The 18823-nt window shown below is 39.4% G+C and overlaps 1 protein-coding gene across 2 annotated transcripts; it reads left to right on the forward strand.

The window, feature by feature from the left end:
- The first annotated feature begins 515 nt into the window (after positions 1-515).
- rabl6 (RAB, member RAS oncogene family like 6) lies at positions 516-17797 on the forward strand. Of its 2 annotated transcripts, XM_022752501.1 has the most exons (17): positions 516-636; positions 1661-2055; positions 2180-2314; positions 2677-2724; positions 2903-2932; positions 3313-3365; positions 3569-3657; positions 5851-5991; positions 8265-8370; positions 8473-8576; positions 10000-10379; positions 12246-12399; positions 12601-12804; positions 14497-14758; positions 15058-15244; positions 16756-16814; positions 16908-17797. In XM_022752501.1, exons 2-17 carry the CDS (start codon positions 1926-1928, stop codon positions 17097-17099), a joined length of 2274 nt encoding a protein of 757 aa, XP_022608222.1. In that variant the 5' UTR covers positions 516-636; positions 1661-1925; the 3' UTR covers positions 17100-17797. The 2 variants fall into 2 exon arrangements, with proteins under 2 accessions (XP_022608222.1, XP_022608231.1); XM_022752510.1 differs by lacking the exons at positions 2903-2932; positions 16908-17797 and having other exon boundaries at positions 16756-16823.
- Positions 17798-18823: the final 1026 nt, after the last annotated feature.

Raw genomic sequence — 18823 nt, forward strand, 5'->3', positions numbered from 1 at the left:
AGCTTTTAAAACTATGAAATTGTGCTCCCGTTTTGATGATTTGATTTAAGTCAATTTCTATGTTTTTATCATTGTCCCTGGCATTTCTTTTTTTTTTTAACATATTTTATCTTATTTATTTTATTTTATATACTGCTATTTCTGTTTTATGTTATTATTACTTTTATTGTTATCTCGTCAATGTGTGTATTTTATTTTTACCTATATGTTTTTGAACTGAGCTGCTATTGTGGTTATTTGTCTTGTTGTTTATGTGGAATTTTTTTCAATAAAGAAAGAAGACAGAAAAGAAAGAAAGAAAAAAATAATAACCCAGTACTGGAAAATCGAAATACTCAATACATTTTGAGGTCCTTTGACCCCGTATATGCCGAGGGAAAATGCCACTGGAAAATCCCTGCATTTGTATAAATGGTTTATCAAAAGCACTTTCTTAACACACGCTATATAGAGACAACATAGGCTTTATTTTGAAAGTTTTAACGGAAGTTTAACGTTTTGGTGTGACGCTGGAACGGTGGCTGCTTTTTTCTTTCCAAAGGAATGTCGCTGCTATATCTCTGTTGGGATGGAGGTCTGACAGATATTTTGAGACAAAGATGTCGGGACAACAGTTTCTTATCTCATTACATAACCGTGAGTATTTCTAGCTGATTCCACCTGGAAGAAGACATCCAGTCTAGCTGCCGTTTAATGTCATTTAGCATAGAGGGGGAAAAGCTAAGCTAATATCGGCTGGATAGCTAGCTAGAACAGAGCCAAAGGATAACGTTACCTTTTAAACCGGGTAGGTAACAAACCGGGCTGGCTCATCACTGTTTGAAGCCTCTGTTGACCTTGACATACCCTTTAGAGATTTTGGCTTTAACATTTTTAGCCATTATGGCTTCAAAAATTCGAGAAAGCTCTGTCTTAACAGGCGCTAATAGCCTGATCAGCTAATGCTAGCTGGACAACGTTATAGGGAAAATGCACTGTTATTATTCCAACATGGCATAATTCGGCGTTGTATTTTAGCTGGTTTCTCCTTTAGCTGAACAAAGACACACACTTTTCTGATAATGTAAACTGGAGACAAAGACTTGATATTGAATAATGTAACACTTCCTAGGACACTGACAGCTCTCATTAGGATTTTACAGGAACATGGAGACATGCTCTGATACACACCTATAAGCCCTTCCTTCATATATCACTAATATTTCACTCTTGATTAAATGAGCTAGTTACTAATTCGTTTGGTGATGGATCTACTGCAAAAAGTATCACCTTGCCACATCATCAAATGTAGCCCCACATTGTGCCTCTCATGTATTGCCATTACGTCGTTTTGTACGACACCCTGTTTTTTATGAAAATATGACATAAAACAATTAATTTATTAATGGTTTGATAGCTTACAATATAACATGATAAACTTAAATCAGTATAAATAACGATAATAAAAATCCTTTGGTGGAGTAGGTGGTATATTGTTTCAGCCATATGGTTCGAAGAGTCTGAGGTATCTGGAAATTATTTCAAAATCAGAACAGCAGGATAAATAACCTTGTGTCTTTTTCAATGATCATTGGGTAATTGTTTACATAATTAAATGGATCTGGCTGCACATTTACCCAGTTACCAACCATAACTTCTTTATTCCTCTGTTTTTTCATAGATGATGCTCAAAACAACATGGTAGTTACATCCACCACTGACTGGCGAGCAAGAACATTCATTCAGGTTTGAGAGATCAGCGGCTGAATTCAGAGTCACTATTTAGTATTTTGGCATCAGATTTTCTTCTAAGCATGGACCCTTAGATTCCTCAGCCATCAGGATACACTTTTACTCTTTAACTTCGGTTGTTGTGGGACGAATTGTCAGGGAAGTTCCACTGTACTACCACTTCTTTCTGAACAAGCTAGTGAAGCCTCGTCGAGATGTTTTCAGCGCTGAAGAAGCTGGTGGGATCTGAGCCAGGGCAGCTCAGGGAGAAGAATATCCCAGCTGGCATGCAGTCGATGAACCAAAGTTTGCAGAGACGCTTCGCCAAAGGGGTTCAGTATAATAGTAAGTAATTCAGCCTGGCGTCATACATGTCTGTCCCCTCTATAACTATCAAATGTTGCTTTTTAGTTAAGTCGTTAAACTGTTATCTGATTGAAATTAATCTACAATGTCTGTCTCACTCAAGTGAAAATAGTCATCCGGGGAGATAGGAACACTGGAAAGAGTACTTTATGGCATCGCCTGCAGGGCAAGAAGTTTGTGGAGGAGTACATACCGACTCAGGAGATCCAAGCCACAAGTATACATTGGAATTACAAAAGTAAGTTATAACCCACTGAACATGATGGCTTATTTTATCTCATCACCACTGCTTTGATTATGTTTGTGTTTTGTTTCTGGTTTGTATTTGACATTTGCTGTTTGTGCCTTGGTGATTTATTTCAGTGGCTCCATATCAAGGTAAAAAAAAAAAATAATAGACTGCATTTGGATTTAGCTTCATCTAACTGAGTTCTAGAGTAGGTGTCCTGTATTTGTGTTAGTGCTTCCACCACTACGTTTTGTAGTGTTTTTAGTTACTGGGTCCATATTAGAGTTACTTAACAGCCTCTGGATTTCAGTTCTTTTTACTCTGTGGCCCAAGAACATGAATAATGAAAACACTCTCTCTGTTTCTCTCAGCTACTGATGATGTGGTCAAAGTAGAGGTTTGGGACGTGGTTGATAAAGGTGAGTGTTGAGATACATGGCAGTCACACATGCCAGTCTCTTCTGAGGCTGACCTTGCTCTGAGAAGTTCAGAGAGTCAAGAGTATTTCATGATATCAAATAGTTGCACGGTTACGTGTTTGTTTTATCTGTCCTCAATGTTGATGTTGTCTTTGCACCTCTCTCGCACTCATCTCAGGCCAAAAATATCCTCTTCCTGAAGGTGTAGGTGAGCGCCACTATAGTGTGTAGAAATTAAACTGGATTGTGTGCTGTGGGTTTGCTCTGCCTCGTTCTACTCTTATCTGATTGTCAATATTCTCAAGGTTTGGCTATTCCCAGGTTTGCTGTGTGGCTACATGTCACATTTTTTTTTTTTTTTTTTTTTTTTTTTTTTTTTGCGCTGTGTATAGATTGAGCCTGAGTGTCTTGAAGTGTTTTGAATATAAGCTCCAAGATGCTTTTCCATAAGAAAAGCACATGCACTGCTCTGCTTACTTTACTCATCATAAAGTAAAACAACAAACTAAGCTGTAGATTGTGATCTTTTTTTCTTTCTTTTCTTATCAGCTTGTCTAAATGTAATACTTTTGATTTGTCTTCTTTCAGGCAAAGGCAAAAGGCGTGGAGACAATTTGAAACTGGAGAATGAGCCCCAAGAGGTGACTATCACATGACTGTCATGTGTTTAGAAAAAAAGGCTGACTTATAGTATGTGGGTCAGTAATGGAATTAACCAAAGAAGTCTTATAGGGTGTAAATAATCAAAATTATAAGTTGTCAAAATAAAACTATAATATATATATATTTTAAATATTTTGTGTGATTAATCTGGTTGTTTAATGGGAATATATGTGCGTTGTAGTCCGATGAAGTCGCCCTGGATGCAGAGTTCCTGGATGTGTACAAGAACTGCAATGGAGTCATCATGATGTTTGACATTACTAAGCAGTGGTAAGACTCCTCTGTCTAAACTGTTGTCCTAGCACTGTCTTATCAGTGAACTGTAATGCTACAATATGCATGGACAGATTAGGTTTCAGTCAGTCTGCATGTGGCTGTGCAACTGAGAGCCTCCAGTGGTGGATCTATTTATTTTATTTCCTGTCAACAGATTTACCATACAATTGAGCAAGTGCTTAAGACCACCTCAGTATACACAAATTAAGTCGATATCAAAAATGATATTTTCTGACTGAAAAAAAAGGTGTGGGCTGAGGGCTAAGATTCCATAATTTAACCCCTTGAACTGTCACACATCGTACTAAATCATACAACATATTATATCCCCTGAGTGGATATCTGTTGTCCCTCAATGAAAACAACTCGTTAATACAGTTACTTTAAACATCACTTGTAAGGTTTTAAATTCTACAAGGTCCTTAAGTTTCAATGTATTTGATTTAATTAATAATGAATTAGTTGGCTATTTATAATCAACCTTATTAACAATTCTTATGGCTCTTTTTTGTAATCTAAATATGCAATTGGTGCTGGTTTTGAAATGTATTTTCCCACACACATTCTGTAATATATGGAACTATGAGTGTGCAACATAGAATGAAAAGTAAGTTATGATTCAGGAAATCTTTGGTTTTGTGCAGGCTTGCAGTGGATTTGGACAGTTTTGATTTGATATTGGTTACGTGAGGTTTCAAACAAAGTTCATGGACTTTTATCTAATTTATTTTCTTGCACTGTCAATTTCTACATCATTAATCTTAAGATTTACTTCAAAATTTGTTTTATGATATCAAACACAATGAATTTTGTTTTCCTTAGATTTCCTTAGACAGTTTGTTCATGTCAAACTTCCTCTTTAGGGTTTCCAATTCCCTTTCAACTGTATCCAAAAGTTAAAAGAAGCGGATGTCCGTGACTGAATGACTCATCATAGTTCAGTGATCAATGATCACTGAACTATGATGAGTATGATCATCATACTTCCACTATTGAACAGCAGGAGGCCATGTGACTGAGTTGGAGTTTCCCCATTGGCTGTTGCTCTTTCAAAATGATTTGGCACAAACTGTTTCTATTAGGGGGGCATTTACAGCACATTTAGAGACTTTTCTAAACAGACTGTGTATAAACTTGGTACATGTCTGGACCGTTTATGAATGCCAACTGCGGACTAAGGGCTACACCTCTTGTTACGGGCAGTCTACCGAGCCGCTTGAGAACTGCAGGGAAGCGGGGAAGTGCTTTCAGTTTACTCAGCCTTGCCTCCATTACAGCAAATAAACTACTTTCATTACATGTATCATTATTCCTAAAGGAGGCACAGGAATAACTAGACATAAGACACCAAGCAGAGAGAGCAGCAGAGAGGGAGGGAGGGAGACAGAGAGAGAGAAGTCATCGCAGATCTGATTAGCTAGAAACAACAGAAACACCAACAACCAGAAAGGAGACAATATGCTTACCGCACCACATCAATAAAGTTAAGAAATAAAAGGTGTGTGTCCACTGAAACGCTGGTGGACTTTCAATACTAAATGGGAGCGACTGTAAGCAGAGGCTTCATACTGAAATACTGTTATGACCATTTCTATCAAACAGAGGGAGTTAGACATAAAGACCTGCCTCTAATAAAAGTCTTTTACTTTCTCCAAGTTGAGGTAAATAAAGACCCAGTCATTTTTTGAGGAAAAACAGCATTTGAAAACTGTTGTGGATCCCAGACGGAGGTTGTGCACTGTGTGAGAAACAAAATGAAAAATATTCTGTCACTTCCAACTTTCTCTCTGAGTGATAATTTTACAAGTAAATGTATCGGAAAATCACAGCACAGTCTTTGTTCAGGTTATTTGTGCTTATGGTGATTTTGTCAGATGACATCATGGTATTATATTTAGGATTTTAGCAGCAACTTGGAACTGACTGCCTGTTAACATGTAGTCTTAATGCGCTGTGTTCCAGTATTTATTTTATTCAGTATCCACTATTTCATACTTGTTCTGTTCCAAAACAACAGCAACTGAAAAACATGTAAATGAGAACTGCTTTATTGGGAATTCAGCTGTATTAAAGTACTGTATATGTAAGCAGAGAAACAAACGGATAAAGGGCCGAAACCAGTGACAGGACTGAAGTAAGTTTTCTTCACCCACCCACAAATCTATGTTGTGATTTTGTCCATTGCAGGACATTTAACTACATCCTGAGGGAACTGCCCAAAGTACCCACCCATGTGCCGGTGTGTGTGTTGGGTAACCACAGGGACATGGGCGAGCATCGTGTCATCCTTCCTGATGATATAAGGGACCTGATTGCTGGACTGAACAGGTAGATATTAGCATGCAACTAAATGGTCAGATGTTAGAAATGGAAACAAAAACACTCACTCCGATAATTCATGTGGAAGTTGTATAAGTACATCATTTCTCAGACGTGCAACAGCTGTGGAATCTGATGTAAAAATGGACAATGAATTTGAAAATTATCTATATATTATTAAGGCTGCATAGTTTTCCCTATAGGCTGCATCTGCAGATAACAAGACTGCATTATGTGATGAAGTATTGACAGACAGAGGTGGCAGAAAAGAAAAACTAATGTGTGAGAGATGGAAGAGTAACACAATCTAGGATAACAGAAAGACAGAAAGTGCAAACACATTTTTCCAACCCTATCTTCAAAAAAAAAATGCAGCTGACATTCTGTGAGTCTTGTTGAGGTGTTCTCAACTTACTTAAATCAAGTTTTTAACCTTGTAAACATCCAAATGAAATTTTTACTATAATACAAGACATATGATGAGCGAAATAATCATCAGCACCATGACTGAGTGTTTCCACCTTGAACTGCAGTGAACCAATCACAGTCTCATAAAAACAGATTCAGACAGCCAGGGTTTCATATGTCACAAACCTAAGGAACCAATCCTGTCAACTTGTGGGGACAGGGGGCAGGGCTAAAAAAAAAAAAAACCTGATACCTTGTCAGTACAGAGAGAGAGAGAGTTGGCATAACACAACCACTAACACAGTTACAAGCTAACAAACAACACAAACAAATAAAAGATGCTAACTACGCTAACCGCTCTGATCCGTCTGCTCGTCTCTGATTCTGGTCTCAGACTCCTCATCTGAGTCTGGGTCTGACTGAGGCTCGAACATGTGGCTGAGTCTCTGTGATGTCACCTCCTCTAACCATCTTGATGCTCACTGCTCTTTCATCAGAAAGGCCTGATTTAGAATTTCTTTAGTATTGATTTAGAATTTAGGAAGTGTAGATGAGCTTCCAGCCCCAGTTTCCCTTTTTTCTCATTTTCTATGTTTGAAAACCATGTTAAACAAAATATTAATCACAGCAGAGGATTTTTACAGAGTTTAAAACATGTCTGGAGAGGAACTTTAAATTAATAGGTTAAGTGTATAAGGTCAATCAATAGGTTGATTGTTCCCACTCAACATTCTTTCTGATACTAATTCTTTGTACAACAAATCAATAGCATGTTCCAGATCATATTATAGATTAATAATTTGTTTCCCCAGATTAGAAACATAGATAGCCAGATACCTGCTTGGCTCTGTAAAAGGCCAGAAAGTCCCTGCTGCCTGACCACACAAATGTCCACTCCTTAAACAGTGGCCTCAAACAGTCGCTATAGTTGTTGTAATAAATAAAAAGTTAGAAATGTTGTAATAGATTGTGATCTGAGTAAGAGATTTGGGTCCTTGATTTGGTGCAGTTATGTAGCTGCTGTAAAAATTGGCCAAAAATGACATTTGATTACTCCTCAAAAAAACACATAGGCTTGAATCATTTGAATATCTAATTTTGCACATTACGTCCACAACAAGATACATAACTACTTGTATTGGTGATCATATGGGTGCATATTTCCGAGATGTGCCATCAGGTTGCTGGTGCAATTTTGGTATGGGATGGAATTAACTGTAGCTAACATAGTCACAAAATGATACTTACTAGAGGAAAGTTTCCCAGAAACACAATTCTTCAGACCCTGCTCCCTATGGGGCTTCATAGCTGCAGACTGGTCTGAGGGTCCATGCTGGTCATTACGTTTTGCCTCATCAGTGTGGCTCCTCTCAGCTTTACGGTACTTTTAAAGCTTATTTTAGGTCATTACTGACTTCTGGGCTGTAATCTCTACTGTGATTAATCTTGTCTACAGCCATAGTAGGCAGATATTTCAGGAAAAGAGGCTCTGATTACCCGACGGTAGACTACCTGCTCAGCACCAAAAACCTAACAGACAAAGTTAGGCTGGTGACCTCAGTGGGACATTTAGCAGAGAAAGAGCCAGATAATTCCCCCAGGACTTAGTGGAGATCAAAAACAGAGCTTAAAAGAGAGGAACTATTCATCATCAGGCGGACACAAACATGACTCCAAATGAATTAATAGTGTTGCTCTGAGTTTTCTTGTCCTGTAACAACTTAAGGTGATAATATGTCAGTCAGATGTCGTTTTTAAAGCTTGTTCTGCTTAGTTAGTGCAGCTCCAACATGTCAACCATTTTAACCTTGAAATCACTCTTATAACAGTTCAACTTTGATCTTGCTTTAACTCGAGTTACTTGTGTTTTACAGACCAATGGGATCATCTTACATCCACTATGCTGAGTCTTCTATGAAGAATGGGTTTGGCTTGAAATATCTGCACAGATTCTTCAACATCCCCTTCTTGCAGCTACAGGTTTTTTTTCATTTGCTTCATAAACATTTTGTTTTTACCTAGTTTTTCCAGGCTGTGCTGGTTTAAATTAATGTGCTTTTGTGATTACTACTTTGTATGCAGAGAGAGACCCTCCTGAGGCAGCTGGAGACCAACCAGCTCGACATGGATGCCACCCTGGAGGAGCTCTGTGTCCAGCAGGAGACTGAAGATCAAAACTATGAGATGTACCTATGTTTTTTTTCTTCTCTGCATGCATACTGCTACACAGGGCCCCTAGAGTGACATGAGCAAAAGCTTTACCTTCCACAAATTTGCAGTGCACACCAGATTATGAATTGTGTTAATTTCTGGTGAACACCTTTGCATATGTCCACTTGGGCTCGTTACTGCTGGGAACACACTATAGACTGGCTGCTAATGGATACATTTCCTTCAGCTTCTTCCTCAAGAATGCATTGGTGCAGTTATTGCTCTTGACTCTCAGCTAAGTTTGGCTGTAAGTTGTCAGAAGAAACAATTCAAACAGGTGATAGTGGATAGAGGTAATGCCAGTATTTTAAACAAAACTCAAGATCAAAACCTGGTATATGCCTGGACTGTATATGGTCAGTGTGTGAAAGTGAGGATGTATTTGAAAACTGTTGTGGAACCGCTGTAACCACCGACTGGGCCTGAGAACTGAGTTGTCCGTTCAATATCCACCGTGTCTGCGTCTTCTAATGTAATACCATGCGTCTCCTTCTTTCCCTCTTTCTTTCTGTTGGTCTTTGTGCGTTAGCAGAACGAAACAGTACAGGGGAGTGAGTAGAGAATATTTAATCAATCACGGATGGTGTCGTTTTGACAGATTAAAAAACATACAAATAAAATGTCAAAATGAGTCAGCAATATACTTGTGCTGCTGTTATATACCTGAGCAGCCTGCCCAAGTAAAGTGAATGTGTGGGAAACCCTGGTGTGTTATGTTTAGTTATTCCTCTGCCACCTTTAATAATGATACATGTAATGGATGTAGTTTATTTACCGTAATGAAGGCGAGGCTCAGTGAACTGGAAGCGCCACTCGACTTCCCAGCAGCTTCTGAGCGGCTGGGTGACTGCCCGTAACAAGGTGTAGCCCGAAGCAGACAGTTGGTTCATTCACAGTCCAGTCATATACTAGCTTTATACTCAGTCTTGTTAGAAAAAAAGTCTCTAAATCTAGCAACAAATGCACCAAGTTGGCAACACTGCATCTGTAAACATTGTTGTGGTCCAGCCAAAAAGTACAGATCGACATTTGTCAGGGCAGTCAGCACTGAATCTGTAAAGTAATTTAACCAACAAAGACAACTTCCATCACAAGTTACTGCAAATTTCCATCAACGACAATGTGTTCCTCTTGACAAACAGATTTGTGAAGTTGTTTTACACACGCTGTGTATTTCTTTGTATCCCAGAATAAAGCTGTTAGTTTATCAATCAAAAAAGTACCTATCACAGGACAATGTCTAAACATTGTCAAGACAGTTGAAATGTTCATGTTGAATTTTACTGAATCAAGAGTGGGTGGCATTTATACTCTACAATGGTGCACTGTAATCCTAGCCTCAGATATTTTTGCAAGTGAATCACAGTTTATTCATTTTATCTCCTGTGATTTCTGCAGTTTCCTGGAGAACTTGGAGTCTCGCAGTAAGAGCTATGGCTCTCCTGGTCCAGCTAACGGTTCCTCCTCAGGCTCTCAGTCCCCCATCGTCCCTCCCAGTGGGGCCTCCACAGGCAGCTCCAGCCCCAGCACCCCTCAGCCTCCCATCCTCTCTCAGATGCTCCCGCAGTCACCATCTGTGTCTGCGTCCTCCCCTCCACCTCCCTCAGCAGCGGTTAGCGGGGCAGCTTCACCTACTGTTGAGTCAAAGCCATCAGCCCAGTCTCCTGAGCACCAACAGTCCTCAGCTGCATCTGGAGTGTTGGCCCCCCAGAAACGCAGCTTCATCTCCCGCTGGTTTGGTTCATCACCTGCTGCTGATGCTCCTGTGTCTGCACCAGGTGAGTGTCCTCTTTACTGTACTTAAGCAAAAAAATAGTTGACCAGCAAATCAGTAAAGAATTTAAGGAAACTGCTGTTGCAATAATTGACAAATACCATTATTTAGTACCATCAGTCAATAGGAGAAGTCGCTTGAGATTGAAAGGGATTAGTATTGCTGTGTAAGAAGTCTGATTCCCAGTCACCCACAACTACATTAGTTGGAGCAACTGCTGCTCCCATAGCTTGCAAATAAAATCGATCTTCAAAGCTGACCTAATCTGTGGTTAAAACAAAATTGAGCAGATCATTTAGGTATGACTTTCGGGGATCTGATAAAGATTTGACAAAGCTCTGGCAATGGCCTCTAATTCCACATCCAGAGTGGAGAACAAAATGTTTAATTTCTATCTGATATTCATTTAACTGCTTCAAACGGTCTTTGGTATCTTTTAGAAAAAATGGCTGTTTGATGACCGAAGGTTTAAGATGACGCACGACAATTGATTCATCTTGATACATCACAATCAATAGGTTTTATACGCAACAACATACAGTGAGCCCTCCACATTGTTGAACATATTAATAAGGAAGACATTTGTTCAATCTTTCCTGGCACAGATGCTGAGGCTTTTGTTTTTTGTTGGATGGAAATGTTTTGGTTTGGTAAAGGATTTATACAACATATAAAGACACTACCTATCCCCAACTGCTATGATGAAAACTAATGGCAGTCTCTTTAATCTTAAAGTTTTATGAAGGGAAAGGAGGAGGACTCTCTTTAACCTTTTTATTGAACATCTGGTCCAGGTTAATAGACAGGAGAGAGGTTTGGTATTGGAGGATTTACGCTCAGGTAGTAAAGGAAGTAAATAAGAAAAAACTTTAAAGAGAAGTTAAAAAAAGAAGAACTACTATAAATACTAATAATAAATAAACATGTGAATAGAAAAATGTGCCAAAAGTAATGTGTGAGGTAGAATCACAGTATGGACAACTGTGCAAAAATGAAAATGTGCAAAGTAGCTCAACAGTACTGATGGAGATGTGCAGAAAGAGGGGAAATTGTATGAATGAATGCCACCGGAAGGAAGGACTTCCTGTTGCATTCAGTGGAGCACTTAGTCATTCAGTCTCTGGCTCAATGTGCTCCTCTGATTAACCAGAGCACTGTGTAGAGGGTGACTCCAGGTGTCGTACCTGAAGTCTGAGGTGTCCAGGGTCAAAAGAAAAGGGGACAGGACAGTCCCCTGTGGAGCTCCAGTACTGCTCACCACTGTGTGTGACACATAGCTCTGAAGACACAGATGCTGATGATGTCCTCTGAAATAGTCCATGATCCAGGACACCAGAGGAGCGTCAACCTGCATGGCAGTCATCTTCTTCCCCAGCAGGAGGGCAGGCTGAACAGTGTTAAAGATGCAGGACACATCAAAAAGCAGTGATTCTGACTGCGCCTCCTGGCCTGTCCTGTGTGAGGACAACACTGGAGAGGGCCATCTTCGGTAGAGGAACCAATGGACACAGGAACCCTATCCAGATATAAACTGAGGTTAAAGAGGCACTGGAGTATGACACACAGCTGAAGGCCTTGAGCACCCATCAGTGATGGTCCTCGTACCTCTCCAGACCTCCCTGGTGTTGTTGTGCCACAGACTCTGTTCCTGCTTCCTCCAGGTTTTTGTAGACCCTCTCAAGTGCCGTTTGCTGACCTCACCCAACACCTCACACCTGTTTTTGTCCAAAGCTTCTTTTTGTTGATTTCTAACATTGTTTTGAAACATGGGGAAATGTGATGGGAGTTTTTTAACATTACAGTGTAGATTTGAATGAAGTTGAGTTTTTTCATTATTCTCAAGTACATTTTGGCTCATTGTTCTCCTCAGAGGACCTTACTGCACCAGTGTGTCCCGCTAAGGTTCAGAGTGTGGATGATTTTGTGCCAGATGAGGGACTGGACAAGAGTTTCCTGGAGGACAGCCTGCCCACAAAGACCAAGGTGCCTCAACCTGCACCTGCTCCAGCTGTGGACAGTGACAGGTGAGATGTCTGCATGAATTTTGGAAATTCAAACTTTTTGCTTTTCTTTGATATATCATGATATATAGGTTACATTTACTTTTGAGAATTTAGACATATGCATTTGTACATGTCATGGAGCTTCTTGTTTCAGCTGCATTGCAGAATAGCCCACAGAAGTAGACCCTCTCTCCATGAGTAAAAGTTATTTCTCTGTTCCAGTGATGGCGAAGACAGAGGAAACCCCATGGTGTCTGGCTTCCAGGATGAGCTCGATCCTGATGACACTAAGCCCAGCCTTCCCCAACCTAAGACCCTGCCCCCCAGTAAAGATATCACTCTAACTAGCGACGAGGAGGAAGGAGTACCAGCAGCCCACACTATCACACAGGACCAAGACTTGGACAGTGAACCTGAGCTGAAAGCGTAAGTCTTATATATCAAGTGTTACTATTAATTTGCCTACCCCATCAATGAAGGTGGGCTAGATAACAGAACCACTGAACTGAAAATGATAAACTCCATGATGGGAGGATTTATTGCAGAACTGTTGTATTAGACTGCATTAGTTTTAGATGGGTTTTCCTAATAAACTACCAATTGAGTGTAATTATCAATTGTGTGCATACACACATTAGGTTGCATTAAGTGCAAGGAGATCAGGTAAAGAAGTACAGTGAGCATTCATAGTAAGAGCTAGTTAGACATGGTAGGGTCTTAGAGGTAGAGGAGGTGCTCTCACTTGTAAGTCGTTTTGGATATAGCATCTCCCAAATGAGTGAATGTAAATGTAAGAGATGAGTGTTCAAGAGATTCTTTAAGGTAGAGAGGGATGCCCCTGCTCTGACAGACTTTGGTTCATCTGTAAGGGTTTCACTGTGTGTGAAGGGAGGCTGGTCAGAAGGGCATTGCTGTAGTCAAAGCCTGGTCTGGACCAAGAGTTGGGTGGCATACTGAATCAGGTGAGGCCACATATTACAGTATTAGGACCACAATGAGGAAAAAAAAGGAAACAGAAATTTTGGGAATAAAGTCATAATATTACGAGAATTGAGAACAATATTTTTTAGGAATATTACAAACAACCAATAAAACGGTGAAAGGACAGTCAGTGTCAGCCTGAGCTGCTTCTGGCAGCTGCTGTTTGTTTGTCTAACTATAGAACAGACTCAGTTTCTTCACAATGTTTTCAATGTCCCGATGCTGATGATGATGATGATGATGCTGCTAATGAGCCAAAAAATGAAGTATCTCCTTATTTATGAAACCTATGCTACCGTAGAACTTCACAGGATGCTCCACGTTCCTCATTTTAAAGCAGGTTAACTCTGCTGCCAATATCAAGGGTGGAATAGATCCTATTTTGGCTTTTAGCATATTTTGGATTGGTAACCCTACCAGTTAACCATATTTTATTTTACTAATGCCAAGTAATCTGCAGTGTGCCTGATTACTCAATTGTTTATTAGGCTAGACACTGAATTGCAACATATACTGTTTATGAAGTGATAGCAGCTATTTCCATCCCAGTCTTCTTCTCTTTTCTTGTTGATGTTGAAATACACCAAACACAAAATCGTTACATCCTGTTTTGTTATCAGTTGCACTGTAGTGTTTTATCTCAACTTCATTCAAACAGTTCTCTCAACTTCTCATGTCAAAAATACAAACTCATGACTTCCATCTGAAGGCAACTTTCTTTCCTTCGATTTCTTTCCATTGTGACCAGATTGTTCCCATACTATCTAGATTCCCAATCACAATTTACACTACACTCAAGTTGAGAACAGTGTATAGACATAGCCTGAGCTGTGACTCATGTAGATCTCCCACATACAGTGCTGTGTCGTGACTAGATGATTTACATATTCACACTATCAAGGCCAATGTAACCATGACAGTTGCTGACTTCCAGTGGTCTGTGGGATTTTTAGAAACTTTGTGTACACTGCTGCAGAAAAACGGTAGATTATATTGATAAAAGAATATTTGAAGCAGAAGTTCATAATTGAGGAACGTTAATACATAAAGAAGAAATGTAAAAATGAATGTAATATACAGTATATATCAAATAAAATACTAATATATTTAAGGTAATTAATTATCTGCCTGTTTCAGGCCTGTGATTCATATCACAAAACCAAAGGTGGCGTCTAAAGCTCCAGAGCCCAGAAGCCAGACCACAGCGCCCATCTCCCTCACTTTAATTCCAGCAGCTGAACAGCCAGCCCTGCAACAAGGCAAGAAGAAGGGAAACACACCCAAAACTGAGGACTCTGATACCGACCCCGAGGCCCCTGTCGCCCAGCAAATGCTCTCTTTTGTCATGGATGACCCCGACTTTGAGTCGGAAGCATCAGACACACCAAAAATAGCAAAGGTAAAGTGGAACCCATTCACCATCACGGCAGATTTACTCTGAGATTAACTGAGTTCACAGCTCTCTTTACTGCTGAAAGCCTGGACTGTTAACTTGTGTGTTGGTTTTGAATCAGGCATTTAATCAGTCATTCAGTCAGATGCTCAGCATGATAAAAATCAGGCAGAATACTGACATAGTGGCTCATATTAGTAAAGACAGTGTAATTGCACTTCTGTTATACTGCCATCTCAGAAGCCTTTATTTTTCTCTTTATTTTCTTGTGACAAGTTTATTTTTGGCTGCCCCATTCTTTCTAGGATACATTTCCAGTTAGGGACGAGCTTCTGTCTGATCTCTCTGACGATGACATGCAGTTAGCCAAAGTGCCAGAACCTATGAAGCCCACTGTGATTTCCTTCAAACAAAAGGACGACACTGACCTGTTTGGCCTCGGCATCCAAGAAGAGGCTCCCACAGCCAAGGACAGCAGTGAGGAGCAGGAAGGTAAGTCATGAAGTATCTGTTGATGTGTCTGTCTAACTGTAATTATCAATTCAGGCTCAATTCACATTTTGCAATTTCATACTAGTATCCATGAAAGGAGCTGTTGCTGTTGTTCTGACGAGGGAAACACATGAATTGATGTGATTCCAATTCTTGGTGCCATGATTATCGATTCAGAATTGATTCTTTATTGAACAAATAGTGGGCAGTATATCAGGTAACCGATCAGACAGGAAAAAAAAGGATGCAGTACACAGCTTGTTATTTAAAGAAGTTGCTCTTTTTCCTGACTCCGAATGAATTAAAATATAATGTACTCACCATGACCACTAGAGGAATGACTTGTGCAGATAACAAAGTTGTTGGTTCCGCCTGGGTAGCGCACTGTGCTGTTAATTATGTTCTGTCTTTACCAGTGGGGAATAGCTTATCTGTCGCAGCGCTAGCACCAGGTGAATCCATCATTATCTGCCACGCTGTACAGCTGCAGATCTTCTGAAATAAAGTAGGATATGGACTGAGTTATTTCCTTCATCTGATCAGAGTTGGCTGCAAGTAAAGTAGTGGTTGATCAGCTCGTTCAATGCTCCAATTCAATCCAGGTGATGATGACAAAATATTCATAAAATATGAAGCTAAAAAACAACATAAATATATAAACAACACTTAGCTTCTATGAAGATGAACTCTACAGTAGATAACTCTAGTGTGTGAAAGCTGTACCTGCATCACTTTTGTTTGAGTTCTACCTTTTTTATTCCATCAACATAATGTTTATAATTTGTGAATTGATTCAGTGTTGTAGATGATAAGGGTTGTAATATGTGAATGTTTTTTTTTTTTTCATATGTTGTGCTTGCAGCCTTCCCCCCCAAAAAAAAGTCAGAACAATTCTCTGTAGACCAAAAAAAAAAAAGAAGAAGAAATACAACAATCGTTGCATATATAGTTACCGACTACATTTGTGATGCCTGGGTGTTTAGTGCATTTTTTGGAATATATTTATGCCTCTGCACCGGCGACAGTCAGAGCCAGAGGCATATTGTTTTCGGGTTGTCCATCCCATTCTCGTGAATGTGATATCTCAGAAATGCAAATGTCTATAAGGATAAAATGAAGTGATGATATTTTATATCCAAATGGTAGAAGGACAACTTCACTGTAACATCATCGTTTTCTGCAAAAACACTTCTGGCCATTATTCAATTCAAATATTTCCTGCAACTTGACTGGTTGGTGGAGGGATACAGCCATGAGGTGGTTATTCTAGTTTGTTTTGAATCATTGGGGTTTTGAAGCAAAAAAAAAAAAAAAGGTATAAAATTGCTCTTTTATTGTTTTCATCAAATGGTTGAAAAGTCCGTTTTTTTTCCTCTGAACGGTTCTTTTTTGTTTGTTTTAATTTTTTGACTCATAAAAAGACTAGACTTTAACATATTTAACTAAATCCACTATTGACCTCTTCAGTTATACATCACAAGGGTTACTGTATGTATCTGCTCCTCTTTCAGAGAAAGAAAGCAAACACTCCTCTAAAGAGAAGAAGAAAAAGAAGAAGAAAAGCAAAGAGGTAAAGTAGTAGTTGTTGTTCTTCATCATATTACATACTATATGTAGTAATGTGTTTAAAGGTTAGTAATAACGTCTGTCCTTCCGCTGTCAGGAGGATGACAAAAGTAAGAAGAAACACAAACACAAGAAAAAGGAAAAAGACGAAGTTGCTGAAGGAGACGACAAAGAGAAAAAGAAAAAGAAATCCCGGACCAAGAAAACAGATGTGGATGAACTGGAGGACTTTCTGGGCGGAGGAGCAGGTTTGATCAAAAGAGATGACGGTGATTATGAAGAACTATAAAAGCTCCGTGTTTTATTAGGAAATGGAGCCACTGATCAACAGAAAGGCACATGGTCATTCAAAAACTCCTGGATCCTTGACTTGTATGTGCATAAAGCAGCATCTCCAAGCCATACACAATACGCAAGGCTACTGACGACACCCAGGTAAAATAACCAAGGACTCTGGTACCTGTATGTTCCTTCTGATTGATTTCCCCATCTGCACTACTGCTGTCACCTCCGCTCCAAACAGTAAGAAAAGGCAGGGACACCCTCATGTTCTGTAGTGAGCTATGACATAAAATTTGATTGGTGTAGCCACAGATTGGCTCTTTGTACTTTGATATGTTGGCTGAATATTTTCTTTGATTTGATACACTCTGTAAGTGATCCACTCCAAATCAGCTGCTGTAAATAGGGTTATTATTTTGTCTGAATGTTTGTGTGGTTCGTGTAATAATTGAGAGCATGCTCACAGTGACGACTGACTCTTTGGAGACTCCATAGTGTAGATCATTTTTCTCTTCTCTCATTTCGGCTGAAATGGTTTCAGACAGATCCTTGTCCAGATTTATTCTTTTGTCTCTAATTATGAACAGTGAAAAATTCAGAGTGAGTAAATTAAGAATGTTGCCGTTCAGCAACAAAGGAAATGGCTTATCCTTCTTCTTACTCTTGGAGTATGTCCACACTAAACTGGCTTAATTTTAAAATGCATCTTTTTGTCTCTTTCTGCTTTTTGTCCACACTGTTTTTATCCAACAGCGTAGCTTTTTGAAAAACAGTATCCGAGCTCTTGGAAAACCATGTTTTAAGCCTAATAAGTGGCAGCAAAGTCAAGAAGACAAATTTTTGTCACATCCAACAATCTCTGTGATCACTTTTTAAACTGTTGCTATAGCCAATCACACACTACAGGGGTTATCATTAGGCTGTGTTTATCCTGATTTTGGTCAGTCCTTCTCATCATAAATAGTAATTTAAGAAAAAATCATTATCATTTGGAAGTTTTTACAAACTGCAAATAAGGACTGAGTTATGAATTTGACTGTCTTAAAAACTGGCATTATAATGAATATCCCGTCTGGATACGGAAAAACGCAGTATGTTGACGCAGTATTCCAAAATGTAAATGCACAGAATGCTGTTGGGTCGGCCGCACTGCATCTGCAGGGGATCATACTCTGCTTGTTTGTGGATCTCAACCTCAGTATAAATGACATCTGTACAGTATGACCATCTTGCGAAGAAATAATTGTCCAGTAAAGTCACCAAACTCTGTCTCTTCCTACTCACTCAAGCAATCCTGGCAGAAGCTGTAAGTAGCAGCTGTAGCTAGCAAGTCTTCCCTTGGAAGAAGTGATTTAAAAAAAATTGACAACCATCCATAGCACTCCTTCTTTTGACTGACTGTTTGTTTTCCGGTCCGCCAACATTTCTAACTAACTTGCACTTGTATTTGGTGAGGATGATAGGCTTGCTAGCTTGATTTGTTTGTGATTTGAACAGTGTCTGTATGTTGCGCATTGATACTGAGAGATGGTACTTAAAGGATAACTCCAACTTATTTCAACTTGGTGTATTTCTCATAAATGCGGTTTGGTTATTGTGGGTCTATGGGTCATGTTAACTTTGCACTTGTCACCTCATCATGGATGACCTTCAGGGGACTGAGGCCAAACAGCGTTTATATTGGGACAACCAGGCTCCGAGTCTAAATGTATACACAGAATGTAGATGCTG

This window comes from Seriola dumerili, unplaced genomic scaffold (genome assembly GCF_002260705.1).
Source record: "Seriola dumerili isolate Sdu_G_001 unplaced genomic scaffold, Sdu_1.0 BDQW01000017.1, whole genome shotgun sequence".
NCBI lineage: Eukaryota > Metazoa > Chordata > Actinopteri > Carangiformes > Carangidae > Seriola > Seriola dumerili.